Source organism: Eleutherodactylus coqui, chromosome 6, assembly GCF_035609145.1.
Source record: "Eleutherodactylus coqui strain aEleCoq1 chromosome 6, aEleCoq1.hap1, whole genome shotgun sequence".
Taxonomy (NCBI): Eukaryota; Metazoa; Chordata; class Amphibia; order Anura; family Eleutherodactylidae; genus Eleutherodactylus; species Eleutherodactylus coqui.
This window is the reverse complement of record NC_089842.1, coordinates 105,761,210-105,783,430: the sequence shown is the minus strand read 5'-3', so window position 1 is coordinate 105,783,430 and position 22,221 is coordinate 105,761,210. Positions and strand designations below refer to the sequence as shown.

Below are 22,221 nucleotides of genomic sequence, written 5' to 3'. Positions count from 1 at the left end.
TCACTGACCTGTGTTTGGCTTTGATATGCATCTGTAACCCGCTTCTGCTTGAAGCTCGATGTCCACACTCCTCACAGACAAAAAGTTTCTCTCCCCGGTGCTTGAAGGCTTCATGCAGACGCAGCTCTGTCCGTGTGAAAAAACATTTCCCGCAAGTTGGACACTGCAACAGAATATTATTAGAAACAAATCTGAATTCATAAACCTTAAAGCTGTTCTGGAACTATAAATTTCAGCAGGCCCTGGACAGTTGCTATAGGTAGCGTCATATTCCTAGTCACAGGAAAGTTTATATTTGGTAAAAAAACATTTTAGATGGCGCTCACTGCTGCCATCTGGTGGACTGTGGGTGTAAAACACAAATCTCAGTTCTGCAAATCTACATTCGCTTTGCCATATAAGGAGACAACCAGGAGTGTGGATAACCGTGTACCCGTCCTACACATAGTACAGGCAGCCATTTTGAGGAATAGGACAAAGAAATACTTAATATATTGCACGCCATGTATAAATATAGATGCTGTGAATTTATGTAATGCCAACCATTATTAACTACAAGTTAAGATTAACATCTGGGTCAATGGTTCAATTATGGAGGGAAAGCCTGATTACTGCCTAGAAAGACCATATTGATTAAACATGAGATACTCACCTCACCCCCACAACACATACAAGCTCCAAAGGAGATTATATGAAAACTGATCACCAGCACTTAAGGATCAGAATATAGTGCGTAACAAGTGCTGGCATCACAGACCTCATTTTGATCATCAGGAAACCACCAGTGAGCATGCAAGTATATGTGTGTCTTAATGGGGTTTTCTGGAACCTTGGGCATTTGTTCTATTGATGACCTATCCTCATCAATAGATGATTGGCAGGGTCGGACGCTTGGGATCTACGCCAATCAAATGATTCCCGGCACTTCTGCAAGTACAGACAGTGCTGGAAACAGATTACGCCTTCTGTACTGCAGCCGCCTGGGTTGATTCTGCATGCACAGCTCATATTGAATTCAATGGGAGGAGTGCCTGCCCTTAAAAACCTGGGCCACTGCAATACGGAGGGCTTCCTGCGCTGTCTGTACTGACAGCGGTGCTGGAAAACAGCTGATTGGTGGGGATCCCAAGTATCAGACCCCTGTCAATTGTGTATTAATGACCTATCCTGAGGATATAGGTCTTCAATAGCAAAAAAGAGAAAAATGCCCAAAAGTCCCAGAAAAGCCCTTTAACTTCTCAAGATTTGGGAAAGCAGATAATCCAGCACGACAGCGATCATGAAGCTGCTGGATAGTCAGCATTATAATACTCACAGCATGAGGTTTAGGTTCTCCATGCATTTTTATCATGTGGCTTTGGAGATGCTTCTTCTGCATGAACTGTTGAGGGCATGTAGTACACTGAAAAATAGATTGCATAAAAAGTGATAATACAAAGGGTTAATGGACGCTTCCAAATTCATATACACAATATGCAATGACTATTTATCCCTGAAGTGACTTATTCTCTCCTGTAATTTATCACTGTTTAATTTAGAGAAAAATAAACTGCGCCCTCTGCTGGTGACAAAAGGGTATCACAAGTTTACTAAAGTAAATCATTTAAAAGTTGCCGTGAAGTTTTATTTCCAAAGAATGTGTCTGTAGAAGTGTAATGCTCACTATGAAATAATGGAATAGCCAGGTAAGGCTACTATAAGACCTTTTTTAAATTCTGCATTATTTTGGTCAGTAGTTTGCAAGATCAGTCTTTGTAAGCTGACACTTGGGCAAGTTCAAGACACGGAAAAGGTGAAAATTTCTCCATTAAGATTTTTTTTTTCACTGTAAGTTCCAATCTTGGTTTTGACTTATGAATACTGACCATGCAAATATGGCTCAAGGCAAACATAGGCCTCTGACAACAGCGACATCTGCTGGTGGAAGAGAGGTACAAACATACGTCAACCTAAAAGCAGTTGGTCCATAAACATTTAGCACCTATCTACATGTGTGATAAATGTGTGAACACTGGATGCCCGACTGCTGGGACACCAGCCAATCGTAAAAAATGGTTGTCCTGAGGGCCCGGTGTGGATGAAACAGTGATCACACATCTGCACGACCTCTCCACTCACCAATTATGGGACAGAGAGAAAGCCATGTGCTACACCATTATAGCATACATGTCATTTATTTATATTCATTTTTTTATGGGTAAATGGGGCGTTGGGGGCAGGAGGGGGGTGGCATTTCTGCCACTACAATTTGCATTTTTTCACATTATTCACGGAGCAGTTTCAATAATGGACTGCAAAATCTTCATACCATCAGTTGTTACAATTGAGGCTGTATCATATACCATATTTTATATATGTGTATGTAATATATATAGATTATATTTATTCTGTTTTAAAACGCAAAATACATATTCAAATTGAACAAGACGTTTATTTTTTTTAAATGGAGGGTGGGGGGCTATATTTTATTGAACTGTGTTTATTGTTTTTATTACTGAAGCTGTGATCTCTTGATCACTTTTATAATGCTTTGGAACACAGAGCGTGTTCTCACATTGCATAAATGCTGCAAATTTTGCACAACAGAGTTGTCTGTAGAAAATCCGCAGCATTTTAGAGTACAAGCAAGGTGGGTGAGATCCAATTTTGGATTCAGCGTTTCCTAGGGGGCTTACTCTTTTTCTGCCATTATACAATGGCGCCATCTGCTGGCTAGAGCCAGTACTGCAGTATGTGACATGTCGGAGAGGCCCTGACAACAGAGCGGCCAGGAATATACAGTAAGAGTACCGTGCCAGACGTCTTCCAACATCGGAGCTGTACAGTCTTCAATCAGAATGTTGTAAGACATCAGACAGTGGATTGGAAAGGGTTAAATGTTGTCCAAACATTGCAGAATACAATCTGCAGTGTAGCAGATGTAACATATGCAGAATATGATGTGGGTCTGTACAAAAGGTCCATTGTGGAAATTCTGCGACATGTGAACATACCCTTAGTATTCCAAAGCATTACTGCCTGCTAGTGTAAAAGTGACAGGCAAACTATTAGGCCTCTTGTCCACGGGGAAACTATATTTAGCAGGCGCCGGAGCTGCCAGGAAAATCCATCAGCATCCCATGATTATGCTGGAGCTGACTGAAGGAGCCCTGGTTTGCCTAAGTCCTTAAATGTAGTGGTCACTATTGACCTGAGGGTTAACCAATCCCATTGGGTACACACTCCCCGACGCAGGTAAAAAAAATCCAGCACCGGAGAGGGAGTGGGGTCCTGGAACTGCTGTCCCTGGGAGAACTAGCAAGCTGCCTACTGACATTTTAATTCAAAGTGGAACTTTATATTAAAAAAATTAAATAGCATCTGTGACCAGAAGTGGTTATAATAAGCATCAATACATGTATCAGAAATTCTTGCCTACTGCAACCAGTAATTGAATCATTGCCATGAATTATTTTCCATGTACAAAGAAGTCGGGGTTTTCCCTGTGTATGTTGCTGGATCTCAAGTATTTTATTATATCTTGGCATGATTCATATCACGGCTCGTATAATAGGCCACTAGTAATAATTCAGAAATTATAGTACCAGTGTTTCTGGTATTTCAATACACGACACAGCTGTGCTACATGGTACATCCATTATGATGCCCACACATCATGCATCATGATTCATACACATCACACACACAGCTCTACTACATTCATCCTAACACCCACACATCCATCCTGATTCCCAAACATTACACCCATAACACATTACACACAAGGCTCTACTACATCCATTTTGACCCCACACGACACACATAGCACATTACACACACAGCTCTGCTACATCCAGATTCACACACACAGCTGTGCTGCATGGTAAATCCATTATGAATCCCACACATAGCTCTACTACATCCATCCTGACGCCACACATTACACACACAGCTTTACTACATCCATCCTGATTCACACCCATGACACACACAGCTCTGCTACAAGCTGATTCACACACATCACACACACACACAGCTCTGCTACATCCACATCCATCCTGATTTCCACACATCACCAGACTCCTGGATACAATGATCAGCCCCTGGTCATGTGATTCCTGACCCTACCTACACAGGTGATCATATGATGGTGACATCATCACAGGTCCTGGTGGCTGCTGTCTGCTTATCCAGTATACAGCGATTTCTACCAAACTGCACAATGGCTCCTCCCACAGTAGTAGCGTCACAGCAGGTCCTTCAGCCTACAGGATCTCTGAGGTGACGGTAGGTCAGTGTCTTCTGTCAGGACTGCTGAGTTTTGTCTGAGATAACAACGGCTTAGTTGTATTCTCATTTTGTTATTTTTGTCCTCCCCTTTCCAAGAGCCCTAACTGTGGTGTTTGTCTATCGGTCAGGCTCTGTGTTTTATATATGTTGTAGGACCTTCGATGACATCACTAGGGGGTGGAACATGAGAAGCACTAACATACATACTAACTGACAAGTGGTCATTAGTAGTTTGACTAGATAAATATACTGAGCACCCATTTACCTTGTAAGGCATTACGCCTGTGTGTGACACCATATGTAACCGCAATTCCATCTTTCTTTTGAAAACCTCGCTGCAAGTAGTACAGTTGAAAACCTGGAAAAATACCAAATATCAGATCTTCAAATGCTGGCACGAAAAAAATAGAAGAAAATGGAAATCTGACACCTATAAGGGTTTGTCCACACAGCGGAATTTTGCAGTGGGATTTGCCTCAGAATCCACGACAATTCCGTGTTTAACCCGCATCTAAATACCTTCAATGGATTCCCATTGTGTGCCAGAAACCACACAGCACAGTTTTTTTTTTCGCTGGTGGATTTCAAGTCCATGAATGATAAAAAGGAAGTAACATGTCACTTCCTGATGAAGACTTGCCCATTGAAAAGGGCTAAATCTATGTATGGATCTGCAGGTATAGATGTGCCTAGTAGTGGCGTTCTGCTGTGTTTTTAGAATGAAACTCACATGGAAAAATCCACATCAGATTCTGCTGTGTGAACAGACCCTAAAGCTGGACCTAGAGAGCAACATCCATCACCTACAGCCTGGAGGCATCACACAAGTGACAGAAGGTGCTGCATACTGTACATTATCTTATAGTGTGATTGCTCTCAGTGAGAGAAACTAAGTAATCTTGTAGATATGATATCTTTTAATGGCTAACAAAAATACATGATGCTACAGCAAGCATTCGGGTCTTGGATGGGGCACATATATCATATACAAATGCAAATAGGACACGCCTCTTAATTGATATACAAATATTCACACCCAGAGATTTCAGACAAACTGAGCTGAAACATAAATGCTTAATCAGTCCACTAGGCTCAGGAATGTGACAGTTTTATGATGTGCCTTATCTCTCCTTCAACCTGCACATGGAAGGAGATGCAGCACCACCTATCGGATGGCAACATTATCATCTTACAGTGACTATTACATTATCTTGTTTTTAGGTTTTAGAAATGTTTTTTTCCCCACTTAGGGACTTTTATGAATGATTTAAATTATTAACTCCTTAACAACTGCCATAACACTTTTTACTGCACTGTAGAACAGTGGGTGCTTGCAGGATTATGCAGCCACAGATTGGATGCACAGCTGTCAGAGACAGTCAGGCACCCTGAGGAGAAGACAGAAAAGTTTTTTTTCAGTGTTTGCCTTCTTGATCTCTATTTATATACAGTACTCAATGAGTACAGTGTATACTATGGAAGCAGCAGCAATGTCACTGACCCCACTGGGCACCGGGTAAGTCTTTCTTTCAGATTACTTCTGGCATTTTTTAATGTGAATATCGAGGTGCTGTCCAAACTATTTGTTTTATTTTTCACGTTTTTCTTTTAGACAGTTTTGATAAAGGCAGCCTACTATGTGTTAAACCGTCCTACTCTTGAAAAATGTACTGGAGTAGATTTATTAAACCTGTCTAAAAGAAGAACACGCTGTTGTGTGAACTTTGGAAAAATTTGCAAAAGTGTGTAGAGAAGCCCACATGGCGGCCTTTCAGATTTGAAGAGTGGAAGCACCAAAGAGCCACCCACAGCTTGAGTCTAATGCACAGTAATGTAGAAAGGAGGCTTGCACAGCACACTTCAACTACGTCTGACCTGATCCAATGTGAAATGACAACTTAGGAAGCAGTAAGGCTCCATCTTGGACCATCCAGAATCACGAAAAGGGAGTTTGAGCGCCTGGAGGTAGATGTTTGAGACATGTAAATTCACAGAGCACAAACTAAATCCAACTTCTGGAGAACGCATGCCTTCAGGTGAGAGTCTGAAGGACAGAAGGAGGGCACAGGACAGAGGACCACTTTGTCCTGATGTAGTATGGTGAAGGAAGGCTTGGCCGATAGGGCTGAGAGTTGGGAGATCTGGCGAATGAAGATGACAGCCACCCAAAACGCCACCTTGCAGGTCAGGAGGAAAGCTGGGATGCCGAAAAGAGGCTTGAAGGGATGCGACTGCAAGATGTCTAGACCAAATTAAGGTCCCAAGGTGAAATCGGAGAACAATAGGGAGGGACACGTGTACAGCTCCCTGCATGAAAGTGTGGATGGGGGATTTGGATGCCAAAGGGCGCTGGAAAAGTATAGACTTCAGTGACTAGATGTGGAAATGCCAGACTTTTACATATTGATTCAGTTTACAAAGCTAGAATAGGACAGATGGATCTGTCCTTCTTGGAAACACGAAAAGATTGGATTAAAACCCCATGAAATGCACTATGGGGGAGCCACTTCGATGACACCCTTGGCGAAGAGATGGCAAAAGTCCCTTTAATTGAAGAAAGGGTCCAGAGGATGGTTGTTAACTATGGAATAGCCTGAGGAAATGACCTCCTGGACCCAGGCGTCCGAGGCGTGGGTTAACCAGGTGTTTCTGAAACGGGAAAGTCATCCCCCACCCTGAATAACTGAGGTGGAAGACACCCTTCATGTATGGACTGGAAAGCAAAAAGAAACAAAACGGAGGTAGTTTTTTGTGAGTATACCTCACTCAGCTAGACTTTGGGAGCTTACCACCTGTGGCTTCCAAGATAATCTTATCCAGTCAGGCGCCGAAATAGCAGATATAGGAGAAGCTACCCACCAGGCAGAGCTCACCTCGTCCGGAGCAAGAGGGAAATCTACAGGTCACAGCAGTAAACATGGATGGAGACTGAGGCTGGGAAGCAAGAAGAAAGGACCTGGAGTGAGCACTTCACAGGGAGCGCACAGGAACAAATATGAATGCAGAGGAAAGGTGCTCTCAAAGCCCCGATTAAAGAGGAGGAAGGGAAGTCCCTCCCCAGTGCTGGACAAACGTGCTAGACTGAGAGGGTGCCTCTAGGTCCACCCCCTGCAAGGAAAGCCTGCTGACTGGCCACAAGGCACTTGCTCGCCCCTGCTTAGGGAGTAGATGCGCTAGGCCTCAGATCACAGTCTGGATTAATATATGGCCCTGCAAGGCATTCTTCCCTCTCGACCTCCTCCTGAGCCCATGGAGAAGCAGAAGACAGGCAGCATAAAAGACCTAACACGAATGGGAGCCAGAAGCGTGGAACAGAATGATACTGCAGGGTGCTGGGGAAGAAGAGTGGTGGCGACATGCATAGGACACCCCACAGAGGGTGCGGTGGGAAAAATTGGCACGTGGCAGACCTGCAACCGAAGAATGGGAAGAAGGGGAGTTTGAGGCTGCAGGGCCATGATGGCGAAATGGGAGCACCACCACAAAGGGTGAGGAAATGGGGGTGTTTGTATACTTACCAGGATGCCATACTCACCTATGTAATGAGGATGGTGTCAGTACTCCAGCAGCGTGCGCTCTTAAGCTTGCCAACTTTTGAGTAGGGAGTGCTCCAGTAAATCGGGAGGGGGGAAGCGCTGGTGGGTCGAGTTCCACTTGGCCTGTGGACTGAACCGCGTTGTCTTCTGAGGGTAGGGCCTACAACAGGGTGATTGACTCCACGCTGTTAGCTCTCCTCGGTGGGATAATGGAGAGCCAAAGGCCAGCCCTATATTCCCAGTCCTGAAAGTAAACACCAGCTGAAGACTGGGTCTGCTTCTTTAGTGTCCACCTCATAATAGCAACAGCTATACCCACAGTCTTCAGATGTGTCCCTCACTGACACGGATGAGAAATTACTTTAATAGCATAAAGTTATAACCATTTACCCAAAATGGGTAGAAAATATTAAAAAATGGGCTAGTCAATAGGGACTAAATCACATGTGAAATTAAGGGGTTGAACACCAAACTGGATTACCTCTAAATTCTAATGGATTACTGAGTGACAAAGTAAAGCCGCTATTACACGGCAGTGTCTCCAGTGGGAAATGCCAACAGTGGCCGGCCTCTGGACTCGTCATAGTGCTTGGACTGACAAATCCAGATGCTGGAAGCAATTGTCATTCCTTGGCTTGTGCTCTGAAGTGGAAACACATTGCTGTGTAATAGCAGCCTAAAACTGACAGGCGCCTATGAGGCTGACTAGATTATGGCTTCTTTTTACCATAGCAACCAATCATCACTTGGAATTACAGTGTGGTAAGAGGTTAAACCTTGCAGGACCGTAATTGATTCAATCGAATTTGAAATAGTTTAACCCCTGAAGAACCAGGGTGTTTCGTCCTAAAGGATCAGACGCTTTTTAAGAATTTTACCCATGTGGTGGTTTTCTTGCCCTATTTTTTTCTTCAACTACTAGAATTATTTTTTCCATGACCTATAGGGCTATTTTTTTTTAGATCTTTTTTCACTGCCTTTTCTCCCCGCTTTTTAGTTTTATTACAGGTAGAACGCTAAAAAAACAATTTTATTTTTAATTTAACATTGTATATTTTTAAAATTAGTATATTTACGCTAAAATAAAGTTTGGGAATGTTTTCTTTATGACCTGTGTCCCCTATGGTGTCACATCAGACCTCTGGGGGTAATTCGCACTAAAAGTTTAAAAAGCAAAAAAGGCACACTTTTACACTGTAACTGGGGCATCTATAGGAGCCCCAGTTACAGGGAAAACATCCCCTTACAGTGACAGTAGTCACTAACAGAGCTGATCTCGGTCTTTAAGGACCCTGCAGCTCTGCTGTGCCAGGGAGCACCCGATGCTCACACGATCGCCAGTTCGAAAAGTGGAAGTAACACTCCTGCTTTTTGTTTTCACTACATAACGCTCATTGAGCAGTATGTAGCCTGTAAAGGAGAAGGCAGAAGCAGTAAAAACAACTTCTGCCTTTTCCTTTGAGTCCTTGGCTGTCACTAACAGCTGAGGACCCGACCTTCTCCTGTTAGATTGCAGGAGTTTTAATCCCACATCATATTTTTACTATCGGTTGGGATTAAAGCCCATGAACACGCACCGTAAATTTACTGTGCTTAGTCCTTAAGGGGTTAAAACTATGGGACAAATAAAGAGTTATCATTCTGTCACCTTCATTCAAATGGCAAAAAGGACAATCCTCCACCTGTAAGTTGGTGCCGACTTGAACTTACCTGCTCTGATCGGCTCATACAGTTGCGGGCCTGGTGCTCCACCAAGTTCTCTTTTCTGAAATAACATTTCCCGCACTTTTGGCATTCAAATGGCTTCTCCCCGGTGTGCTTCCTGCAGGAACACAGATATACATCAGGGCAAGTTCTCTCTAAAATAGTTAAATGGTTAAAAAAAAAAACTCCCTCACTATGCAGAACTATGTCCCAATCACATCTAGGCAGAACCCCTGTTTATTCAGGGCTTGTCATCTATTCTATAGGTACGTTCACATGGGACACCTGTCAGCCCCATAAGCACCTGACAGCCGTCCCACGGCCCATCGCTCCTGTGCTTACACGGGGGTGATAGTCCATCAAGTGAATGCAGGCGGAGCGGGCCGGGATCATTCCAGCCCACAAGCCTCCATTCACAGTAAACAGGAGTTGCTCAAACCTTGAATGGCTCCTGTTTACATGTGCCGACAGTCTGCCAAAAACCAAGCGACTCTGGCAGGTGAGCGAATTCTCATTGCCTTGTCAGCGGCAACATATACATGAGACGATAATCACCCAAATCTGCTTTTTCTAGTGAGAATTTGGGTGATAATTGCACCTCATAAAATTCCCTTAACCCCTTAATGACATGGCCTATTTTGGCGTTGTGGACCAAACGATTTTTGGTATTTTTTCATCTCCATTTTTTAAAAGCCATAACTTTTTTATTTTTCCGTCGACGCGGCCGTATAAGGGCTTGTTTTTTGCGCGGCGAGCTGTAGTTTTTATTGGTACCATTTTTGGTTACATAGACTACATTGTAAAACGTTTATCATTTTTTTTATGATCGTAGGGAGAGAAAACGCATCAATTCTGCCATAGATTTTTTTTTAAAGCGTTAATCATGCAGCATAAATGACACACTACATTTTTTGTGCGGGTCGGTACGGTTACAACGATACCAAAATTCTTATATTTTTTTAGGTTTTTCCACAATAAAAACCCTTTTTTCGGAAATTATTATTTTCTTCTAAAATCACTGCATTCAAAGTCCTATAACTTTTTTATTTTTCCATTGAAGGAGCTCTATGAGGGCTTATTTTTTGCGAGACGAGCTGTAGTTTTTATTGGTACCATTTTGGGGTACATACGTTTTTTTAAATCACTTTTATTGCGTTTTTTGGGAGGGAAAATGCTAAAAATTAGCATTTTGCCTCAGTTTTTTAGTGTTTTTTTTAACACTTTTTGCTGTGTAGGATAAAAAGCGTGTTCACTTTATTGTACACTTCATTACGGACGCGTCAATACCAAATATGTGGGATTTTTTTTAATGCTAATGAGAAAAACGTTAAAAAAAGGGATTTTTAACATTTTATTTTGCTCTTTTTTTACACCATCTATGTCCCTCTGAGGGACTTACACTGCAGCACTAATGATCGCTACGATAAGGCATGGCAGGACTTTTCTCCTGCCATGCCTTATCGCTTATTACAGTGATCTTAGGCAATGGCAATACAGGACGCTGGTATCTGGCGTCCTGTTGCCATAGCAACCAGCCGGGCTCTCGCGAGAGTCGGCTAGAGTCACAGAGATCTACTTAGATCTACTTAAATCGCGGCAGGGAAGGGGTTAACAGCGGGGGGGCACATCTCCGATGCCCCATGCTATCGCAGCGAGAGGCTGGCTGTTAGTGACAGCCGGCTCCCGCTGCGGGATAGCGCGAGATCTGCTATGATCTCGTGCTATCCCTATGACGTAAGGGTACGTCATTCTGCGGGAAGTAACCCGCTCTCATGACGTACCCTTACGTCATGGGGAGGGAAGGGGTTAAGCAGTAGTGTTTGACATATTCTGTCACCCTGCTTCACCAGAAACAGATTAAATGATTACTTTTATTTTTAACTCCTACAGTCCATTCAGCACTTCATTTCCAGGGTGTCAAATGGAAAGATAAGGTAAAATTCATCAAAATCCCACTGTCACTAAATTACGGAATAGAGTCAGATGCAACATTCTCATCTCATTTCTTTTTTTAAAGGGTATGAACACTTTTGCAACTAGGTTTTTTTACTGCTCAAAAAAGCCTAAAACTCATACCATTGCCAGCTAGAGCTCTCATGCAGAACTACCCATCAATGGTTACAGACTGCAAACAAACCCTGTGTAGTCTGATCCTTTGGTCGTGCGTTAGGGTGGCCATAAACCTTTGATAGCGGTTAGCTGAAGGCACGTTCGGCTAATACCGTGTTTCCCCAAAAATAAGACAGTCTTATATTAATTTTTGTCCCAAAAGAGGCACAGTGTGAAGGCTTCTTATACTCACCTACCCAGCGGCGTCTGAGTCCCTCGCGCTGGTCTCTGGCCCTGCGGCAGGCTGCAATGTAATCCTCGGCATTGACACAGCACTCTCTTTCTGGTGATGGGGCTTTCAATACCCCGCCTCCAGTAAGCGAGTGCTGTGATTGGATCATGAGCGCCGTTGCTCAGCCAATCAGAGATGGCGCTTGATGAACCAATCACAGCCATTTAGTGATGTTAGTGGATTTCCATTTAGTGGATGATCGAGCGCTGGCTCTGATTGGCTGAGTCACGGCGCTCGTGATCTAGTAACAGCACTCGCTTGCTGGAGGCGGGGTATGCAAAGCCCCATCACCAGAAAGAGTGCTGTGTCAACGCTGAGGACACAGCAGCCTGCCGCAGTGCTGGAGACCAGCGCAAGGGACTCAGACACCACCAGCTAGGTGAGTATTGTTGTTTTGGTTTTTTTTTCATGTAGTTTAGCCAGGGCTTATTTTCGGGGAGTGGATTATATTAAAGCTTCTCCTTAAAATCGGGGTAGGGCTTATTTTTGGGGGACACTGTAGCTATTCTTCCTGACTACCCTAAATAAGGCCATAATCTGTTTTGCCGAGCGTGCATGTGTTCTCAATAGGGAGGTGGTATTAGCCACTGCTGGATATTTCTGACAGTGGCATATCGCCCTTGAGATGAAAAGTATTCCGAATCCTGTAATCCTACTTGTCAGATCCCTCTTCCTAGAAATCTGCCACAAGGTCTCTATACATATTAAGTGGTCGATGTGTTATCGTTAATTAATGTCTATGGATTCCTGTACATGTTTCCATTAGTCCCCTACTTCTTGCTACTTTACCAGATGCTAGTCTCATTGACATGCTATAAATCACAGCTTGTTTTTGGGATGCTCTGTCCAATAAGACCATGCAGTGAGGAAGCAAGTCACCAGCATCTTAAGACCCCCTGAGCCCATCATCACTGCTCCCGCTGATATTGTTGCTTTACCTGTTATGGACTTTCAGATAATACTTGCTGAGGAATTTCTTGTGGCATATGGGACATTCCACCGGAGTGTTGGCGGTTTTCTTGCCCTTTAAATCTCCAAGTGAGGAGTCATTGGCGGACGCTTCTAAGGGAACAATCTTCTTGGGCACACAGTTCCTCTTCTTGGGGTTCACAGTCTTTTTCTCTAAGACATAGTCTTCATCTAGATCATTCTGCATGTAATCTGTCTCCTCCGTTATGACATCATGGATCTGGTCCACCTCCAAATCCCACTACAACATAAGAGACACCATTTGTTTAGAGGGGGAGGGTTCCCATTCTGCTAGTTTTCTTTACTCATGAATTCCTAGCCATGATCATGTTCTCCGTTTGTTGTCAGTGAATGGGATGCAAATCTGTGCAAACCTAATATTTTCAACAGCTGAGTGTTACAATGTGCCAGTGTAGGCAGTCCTCTTAAAGATAAACCACCTGGCTTAGGCCTCATGTCCTAAGGTTCCTTGGGCAGGAGTCCCGTCGTGGGATCCCACCCTGCCCGCGGCAATACCCAACTTGTGCCCATTCAATGACAGCAAGCAGAAATTGTGGAAATGGTAAGGAACAGAAGCAAAATCTATTACAAATTTGTGGAGCCTTCATTGCATTGCTCTGCATACTTAGGATACATATTGTACACAACACATGACAACCCTTTTATTTGGGGGTTCTATTGAAAGTCTCTGTAAGACCTGTAAGGGTGGAGAACGCAATCCATACTACCGTCATGCAGCCTCCGTCGGCGCTGACGCACTGCTCGCTCTTCTGCCCTCGTCTCTGCCGCTTGAACTCTCTACTTTCCATGGTGTGTGTGCGGAGATCTGGATTCTTCAAGACATTTTCCTGGAACGGAGATGAGGTCTCCACAGTCTCCTGCAGCAGGGACAGACCGTGGTCCTGGCCGTTACTTTGATCAGGGTGTACTTCGGTATCAGCCAGGACATTGTTGAGTTCAGAAATGCCCTTTAAAGCCTCCTCCCCGTCTGACTCCTCTGCCTCCTTCAGGTGTCCATTTAAGGTCTCCATGGCACCAGAACTTTGAAAATATTCTTCACTTTGGAAACATTTCGTCTGGAACCGCTCACACACCTCAACTGCTTCAAATATGGCAAGTTCCTTCGCCGCCAGGAGAACCTTCTCCACATTGTGCTGTGAAAGAACCAGCTCTCCAGTGTAGAGAAAGTCCAGGAGAAAGCCAATGACCTCAGAGAAGCGTTCATGGAGCATGATACTCGGGGACCCCCCATCCCCATAAAGGCTCTGGAAGAAGTGACTGCTACAAGCCAGAATGCTCCAGTGGGCTTTCAACTGGACATTTCCTACGCCCAGCGTGACATCACAGTATCGGCCATCTTCCCTTTGTTTATTGAGAGCCTGGAGGACTTTGACGCTGTGCTGGATGAACACATTGTCCATGGTCTGCAGGAGGAAACACATTAAACTGTAATCAGGTCTCCACTATACATTTTCAGACATGATTTTCGTTTATAAAGCTTCAATATCTGATGTGGAAAAGAAATCAATGACAAGTGGAGGGGAGGAGGGGGACGCAGCTGCAGTTTTTTAGTATGTAAGAGAGGGCAAAAAAGAGGTCTGATTGTCTTAGGGCACACATTTCTGGCATCATGCCAAGAAGAGCCGTCTAAAGAAAGCTGCAAAAGGAAGGTAAAAACTCTGCTGGACAGATTTATTGGGGAGCTCTAATGATTCCTTAAGGTACATATGTCAAACTCAAGGCCAAATCCGGCCCACCTCGTCCTTTTATGTGGACCATAACAGGATGCAGAAGGACTGGCTCTTCACTTTTCCAGGAGGATACAGCCAGAACTTGGCAGAGGGTGGTGCCAGCACAGAGAGCCAGTGCCATCTTGGATTCTGAACGCTGGCGAGCACCTCCACGCCGCTCTGTTCAGCGACTCACAAGTGGTGGCACAGCTCTGCCAGCCCTACCGGATAAGAAGCTCCGTGCTAAAGAGGTGAAAGTGCAGAAACCCCATCGTAGTGCCTAGAGCTCCAGGGCTATGGGAAGGAGGAGTCACATTTAGGACTCATTCACGGGGGGGAGGTGCAGTTTCGGTAGGTGAAAGAGCAGAGTTTTGATTGTAAAGACCATTCCAGTCCATAATACGGACCGAAAAAAGACAAGCTGCAAATTTAGACCCGCGTGAAATATTCATGTGTGAATACCCCAATGCAAATCAAAGGTATTTACGCTGTCTGTATTGAGCGGGGCGCAAATACCCCCATGTGAATGAGCCTTATTAGTGGCCGTTTGAAGGCAACCATAATGCTCATGTGGCCCGTCCTGAGAATGCGTCTGACACCCCTGCCCTAAGGGATACCTACCTGAAATGGTCGTCTGGGGCAGGTGATTTAGTTAATGGCTACAAATGTGTTAAAACCCTAAAAGCAGCTGCATTCACCCAGCGCTGCCCGCCTGCTCCCTGGCACCATGCCCCCAGCATCAGAGCTGTGATGTCAGGAGAACGGCACAGACTTCTGCGGCCTCCGATTGGGTGCAGCCGTCACATTGTAGCCAATAAAGAGCGGGGTGCCGGCGCGAGCGGCAGCGCTGGGGGCGGACCGGACAGGTAATGTTTTGCTTTAACACATTCACAGTCCTTCTTATACATTCCTCCACACGTGGACCACCCCTCTAACTGCTCTGGTAAAGGGGCTTTTCCAGCATACTGCCAGGATGCGGTGCCCAGCGCTAATTCCCCTGCCCATGCTCTATGTATGAGATGCAAGTTTCATATAACACCGCCTATATAACTGTGGATGAGATTAGGAGCACGTATATACTAGAAGCATGCTCTATATCACATGCACTAGCAGTACTTGTGTAATAACTGTCATTAGCAGCTGATATAACACTATGCCCGTATTACTATCACGTGAGTAAGATAGTCTGTACAAGACACCAGCAGCGGGCATTGTATGTGCCGAAAGCTATGGCGGTGAGGCTGCTGGGACTTGTAGTTCCCGTGTATAACATGCGGGGGTACCAGCCAGAGCGCAGGACGAGGCGTTACCTGTTCTCACGTCCCCGCAGCTCTTACACCAGCAAGACCAACCAGCGGCACAGCTGCTTCCGGCCTCCAAGTATCGCGAGATCTCACCGCACGGTACACGCGCCATCTTGGATGTGGCGGCCTGAACGTGCAGTAAAACTGAAAGGCGCGCCATGATAGTTGTGGCATTTTTTTGTTTGGATGACTGGAGATAAAATAACTATAAGTAGATGTAAATTTACTCTGTAGAGCAAAAGACAGAACGTCATGGATGTATAATTCAGCCCACACATTAGTGACTGTGACTTATAGGGGAATGATAGTGCTGCCTAGTGGTCACATGACATGGCAGGAGGAAACAAAGCAATACTTAGCACTATCTGGGGCACATGGTCAGCTCAAGGTCCACAGGCCAAATCTGGCCCGCCGTGACATTTTATATGGCCCACAACGAGGCATGGACACAGAACAATGGTTTCGCTTCTTTCCTTGAAGGGCACAGCCAGAGCCTAGCAGAGAGAGCAGGTGCCATCTTGGATCAGAAGTCTGGCGCGTGTCTCCATGCCGCACTGCTGAATTTAGCAGCTCACAGGCGGCACAGCTCTATGCAGGGCATGCTGCAATTTTTTTTTGTTGCACACGTCAGAAACGTATGCCTGTATATAGCAATGCAAATCAATGGGGAATAATCTGACCATATTAGGCACATACAAAACTATGTGCGTAATATGGAGCGCCAATACGTCCGTGTGGATGAGCCCTTATAATCAGCCATTTGAAGACAACCCTGATCTAGGGGCAAGGTTAGGCATCGCTTGTATCAGGTCTAGGCCATACAACTGAGGTCCGTCTACTACAAAATCCACATATTTAGTATAATTGTATCCGTAAAGACTTGTACAACTCATTGGACACACAAAACTGATCATAAAAAAAGTGAAACAGAGGCAAAATAAATGCTTATTTTGCCTCCCAAAAGTACGCAATAAAAGTGATCAAAGGAGGTGCCAATTAAAACTACAGCTCGTCACACAAAACAAGCTCTCACAGATCTCCATCCATGGGAAAAAATAAATAAATTACTAGATTTTGAATGCAACAGTGTTAAAAAAAATCCAAAAAAGGAGTTTTGAATTGTGTAAAAAAGTGGGGAAAAAAACAACAAAAAAATCTTGGTATCGTCGTAATCACACCAACCCGACAAAATGCTTTATTGTCCCATTTATGATTAACGTTGTAAATAAAAAATGGCAGAATTGATGTTTTTTTTTCTCCAAGTCCTTTAAAAAAATTGATAAAGTTTTACTATACATTATGTGTACCTAATAATTGTACGTCCATAGGGAGAGAAAAAACGGACAGCACACAAATCCGATTGCTATCTGTGTGCAGTCTGCGTGTTGTCGGTTTTGTTGTTTGTTTTTTAAAGATGCAGAAAAAAAGAATTGGACTTGATTAATCTTTTTCCAGATGTGAAAAACACATTATAAACAGAAAAAGAAAACGGACACACTGACCGAATACGAAGGACACACAGAGCTGCACATGTATGAAAAACGGACGCTTTTTGCAGATATATTATACTTTTTTTTTTTTTGCACCTAACCTAAGGGCTTATTCAGATGAGCGTATATATATATATATATATATATATATATATATATATATATATATATATACACGCTGCCCCTCTCTGCAAGGGGAGGAGGCAGGCCTGGCCATGAGCTAGTGCACTGAGCTCCCGCCCCCTCTCCGCCCCGACCTCTCCCATTGCAAACAGTGGCGAGTGGGCGGGAGCTCAGCGCACTAGCTTCTGGCCCACCTCCCCTTGCAGAGAGGGGGCGGGAGCTCAGAGCACTGCTTCCGGCTCTTCCAGCCTCCTCCCCCTGCAGAGAGGGACACCGTACATCAGCTGGGTGTAAAAACCCAGCCAACATATGGTTGTCTGAAATAGCCCTTAGGGTGCATTCACACAATCGTATATCAATTGAGTTTTCACGCCCAGCCAATATACAGCGTCCCTTTCTGCAGGGGGAGGAAGCTGGAAGAGCCGGGAACAGTGCACTGAGCTCCCGCCTCCTCTCCACCCCCTCTCCGCCCCTCGCCACTATTTGCAATGGGAGGGTGGGACAGGGGCGGAGCTACACCCCGGTACTTAGCCCCGCCCCCTCTCATTGCAAATAGTGCAGGGGGTGGAGAGTGGGCGGGAGCTCAGAGCACTGCTCCCGGCTCTTCCAGCCTCCTCCCACTGCAGAGAGAGACGCCGTATATCGGCATTGCAAGAACCACAAAACTCACACAAACATACAGTAGAACCAATTATTTTAAATGGGTCCATTTACATGTGCCGTCACAGTGATGTAGCAAGACAGAAAAACTTCAGCATGCTCTATTTTTCCACAATATTGCAGAAAACTTCATAATTTTATATAATGCAGAAATCCATAATTTGTTATGGCAAGTTAAAAATAGCATCACATTCGCATGAAACTTCCCATATAATAATAATCTTTATTTGTATAGCGCCAACATATTCCGCAGCGCTTATATAGACAGGGGGAATACAGAAAGACAAAAAGAAATACAAACATTACAGAACCACGGTTACATATAGTAATCAGTTGATGGAAACAATATGGGTGAGGGTCCTGCTCCGACGAGCTTACATACTACAAGTAATGGGGTGATACAGAAGGTAAAGGGGCTGGGGATGTGCATGGTATGGCGAGGTGGAGAGTGTGGGATGCTATACACATAGACAATGGTCAGACATTTGGCCGTGTGACGGCAGAATCGGTATGACTGCAGGAGCGCTTTATAATGGCTAGCAGGGAATGCAGTCAACAGGTCAGGGAGCATGTTATCAGGCGGCGTAAAAAAGGGGTTTGGTTTAGGGAATGCGGTATGCCTCCCTGAAGAGGTGCATTTTTAGAGCACGCCTGAAGTTCTGCGAGTCCTGGATTGTCCGGGTAGCCTTTGGTAGTGCGTTCCAGAGGACTGGTGCTGCTCTGGAGAAGTCTTGGAGGCGGGAATGAGAAGTTCGAATTAAAGGGGCGCTCAGTCTGGTTTCGTTAGCAGAGCAGAGAGCCCGGGCTGGGTGATGGATTGAGATGAGGGAGGCGATATAGGGGGGCGCTGCGCTGTGGAGGGCTTTGTGGATGAAGGTAACGAGTTTAAATTGAATTCTGTATTTAACGGGCAGCCAGTGCAGTGACCGGCACAAGGCAGAGGCATCCGAGTAGTGGCTGGACAGGAAGATGAGCCTAGCTGCCGCATTCAGGATGGATTGGAGAGGGTAGAGTCTGGTGCAGGGGAGGCCGATCAGCAACGAGTTGCAATAATCGAGCCGAGAGTGGATGAGGGCAACAGTGAGCGTTTTTAGCATCTCCACAGTGAGAAAAGAGCGGATTCTTGCAATGTTCTTGAGGTGCAGCTGACATGTTTGGGTGAGAGATTGGATGTAGGGGGTAAATGATAGATCAGAGTCTAATATGACCCCAAGGCAGCGGGCATGCTGTCTAGGAGTTATAGTGGCGCCACACACTGAGATGGAGATGTCAGGATGAGGTCGGTTAGTGGAGGGTGGAAATACCAGTAAGTCAGTTTTAGAGAGGTTTAGTTTTAGGTAGAGAGAGGATATGATGGCGTGTTTGAAAGAAGAGGGAAAGATGCCAGAGGTCAGAGAGAGGTTGAATATAGTGGTGAGATGGGAGATGACCACTGGGGAGAGGGATCGGAGGAGGTGTGAGGGGAGAGGGTCGCTAGCGCAGGTGGTGGGGCGAGCAGAGAAGAGCAATCTGGAGACTTCTTCCTCTGTCGTTGGTCTGAGTATAGACAGTAAACTGGAGCTAGATGCAGTGCTGATAAGACTAGCGTCAGGGCTAGTCTGGGATCGGGAAGGTATTTCCTGACAGATGTCATCAATTTTCTTATTGAAGTAAGTAGCGAACTCTACAGCACTGAGATCCGTCATGGGGGGCTGCAGTCTAGGGCTGAGAAGGGAGTGAAAAGTATCAAAGAGCCGTGTAGGGTAATGCGATAGTGAGGAGACGAGAGAGGTGAAGTAGACTTGTTTGGCATGGTGGAGGGCGAGGTTGTAGGTTCTGAGCATGAATTTGTAGTGGAGGAAGTCTGCGGACGTTTGCGACTTCCTCCACAGCCGTTCAGCACTTCTAGAGCACTGCTGGATAAAGCACGTTTGAGGCGTGAGCCAGGGTTGCCGCGTTCTCCATCGGATGGCTCGGGTCATGGGGGGCGCCGCTTCATCCAGGGCATGTTTGAGAGCGGTGTTGTAGTGAGCAGCAGCCAGGTTGGGGCAGGCGAGGAGAGAGATAGGGGACAGAGAGGACTGTAGGGATTCAGCAAAGTCCTGGGTGTGAATGGCCTTAAGGTTCCTGTAGGTACAGTAGGTAGGTGGGTCTGGAGAGATGTTAGGGAGCGTGACAGAGAAAGAGAGGAGGTTATGATCTGAGAGCGGGAGAGGGGAGTTAGTGAAGTTGGAAGCAGAGCAGAGACGGAGGAAGACCAGATCAAGAGTGTTTCCATCCCTCATATACATGAGTTTTAAAATGTTTCCTATTGAAACAACAGAAACAACAAGGTGCTGGCGAGGGAACGGGGAGGAGATCTCTCTCCCCCCCCCCCCCCCGCAACACAGCACTCACCACGCTGGCACACAAATCTTTGCGGGCGAGGAGGCAGGTACTCGAAAAGGACGATACTCGCTCGACTACCTGCCTGCTTGCCCGCAAAGATTCGGGTGACGGCAGGGGTGAGCTTTGTGTTGCGGGAGTGAGCAGGAGGGAGCGGGGGGGGGGGGGGGGGGGGGAGATCTATCTATGTAAAACATTTAAACATGTTTTCTATATCCTTAAAAATTATGTTCTGTGCAGCACCCCCTATCTATGAAGGATTGTTACTGCAGTTCATCTTGAGCATCCAGGTTCATCAGTAGCATCCCAGAATTATGATGAAGACTGACACTACACAGGCATAGAAATATCAGACGTGTATGTAACTCTTGCAAATACCGTAGATCTCTATAGCACTTGGAGTCTGTGGAAGGTTGGGTGACCCTGGGGACCCTGTAATGGCATTAGTGATTATCTGGAATTACTCCGTTAAATCATATAATAAATGAATAAACCAATAAATAAATGGAAAAAAAGGTCTAGACATTCCCATTTATTCATACAAGTGCCTATGTATCCTCACTGATCTGTAATCAGTACCCTGCAGATGGCCTCTCGGGAGCACTGCCTGCATCTGTCTGTATTAAGAAGTCGTTATTACGGTGATTTGTGATGTCATTATCCTCGCCGTCCTGAGGGATGTGCTGCAATCTGTCTTCCGTGTGTGGGGAGAGGGGCAGTCATTCCTGTATACAGTGACTAGAATCCCTGTGTCTAGCAGGATCAACACGAATATATCTCGGGATTACATAAATAGCAATTCCCTAAAATAATATTATTAGAATGGTTCCCTTTATATGGTTCAAAAAGTGTTTTATTGAAAAGCTACATGTTCAATGATGAGCAATTAAATGTTTTGAAAGTAGGAGTTACATTATTAATCCAACAATACTTTGTATTACAAACTTCGTAAAACGCAAGAGGGGTAAGAAAAGAGAAAGTAGGGGAAGTGGGGTTAGGGAGAGAGGGAAGGGAGCAGTGGAAATACATCCGGTGTACAGACAAGAGGGGGCCCAGTCGTGGTTCAACTTATATCGTATGGATTGGCAAGGGTGAATAGTTATGGAAGTGCAACACCATTAAGGAGCCAAGTGTTTAGTCGCAGGGAGGAGCGAAATAGAATCAATTGTTCCCTTTGTAAATAGCGGCTCCCCAGATGTAAAGAATTCATATCCCTCTATATTGTCCTGCAATCCAGCATCAGATTGTAGACTGCCATCTATGGTAGTTCATGATCAGGATACAGACTACAGGCTGGACTTATATAGCATGCTCCATTGGACTTCATATTGTCGAGGTATTCCGTAGAATACAGAGTGTCTGTGGCCACATACTTCTAGTCCATGTGCTGCTATATAGACTCTGTAAGTATGCTTCCTCTACACAGAATGACTTTCTAAACCATTGATGGACTATCAGAACGACATTGTTGCCTAGTGACGTCCACCGATAAAGTTATTTTATACGTGAAGGATTTACTAGAGAGCCATGAGGGGGGTGCACTATGATGAGTTTTTGAAATGTTGACTTTGCATGGGGGTCTTCTGCTGTCTGTATCCACCCCTGATTAGTTGACGGTTCTGTAATCAGCCTATTTTGGCTGACATTGTTGGAAAGCACTTTAATAGTCCCTGAGTTGCCATCACACAAAGTAAAGCATTTGCAAAATAACTGGGTAATTTTTAGGAAACT

At 45.0% G+C, this 22,221-nt stretch overlaps 1 protein-coding gene across 2 annotated transcripts in view; it reads right to left on the bottom strand.

The window, feature by feature from the left end:
* The window catches only part of ZBTB48 (zinc finger and BTB domain containing 48), a 35,291-nt gene extending 19,374 nt beyond the window's left edge, over positions 1 to 15,917 (bottom strand). Inside the window, exons 1-7 of one of the 2 annotated variants that reach the window (XM_066607344.1) lie at positions 15,860 to 15,917; positions 13,545 to 14,243; positions 12,789 to 13,060; positions 9,516 to 9,627; positions 4,535 to 4,627; positions 1,316 to 1,402; positions 9 to 163 (exon numbers count right to left, since the gene is read on the bottom strand). In XM_066607344.1, the coding sequence (XP_066463441.1) occupies positions 9 to 163; positions 1,316 to 1,402; positions 4,535 to 4,627; positions 9,516 to 9,627; positions 12,789 to 13,060; positions 13,545 to 14,240 (1,415 nt within the window). In that variant the 5' untranslated portion in view covers positions 14,241 to 14,243; positions 15,860 to 15,917. The remainder of the gene's footprint in view (positions 1 to 8; positions 164 to 1,315; positions 1,403 to 4,534; positions 4,628 to 9,515; positions 9,628 to 12,788; positions 13,061 to 13,544; positions 14,244 to 15,859) is intronic. The other variant, XM_066607345.1, reaches the window with a different exon arrangement.
* Between the last annotated feature and the right edge of the window lie 6,304 nt (positions 15,918 to 22,221).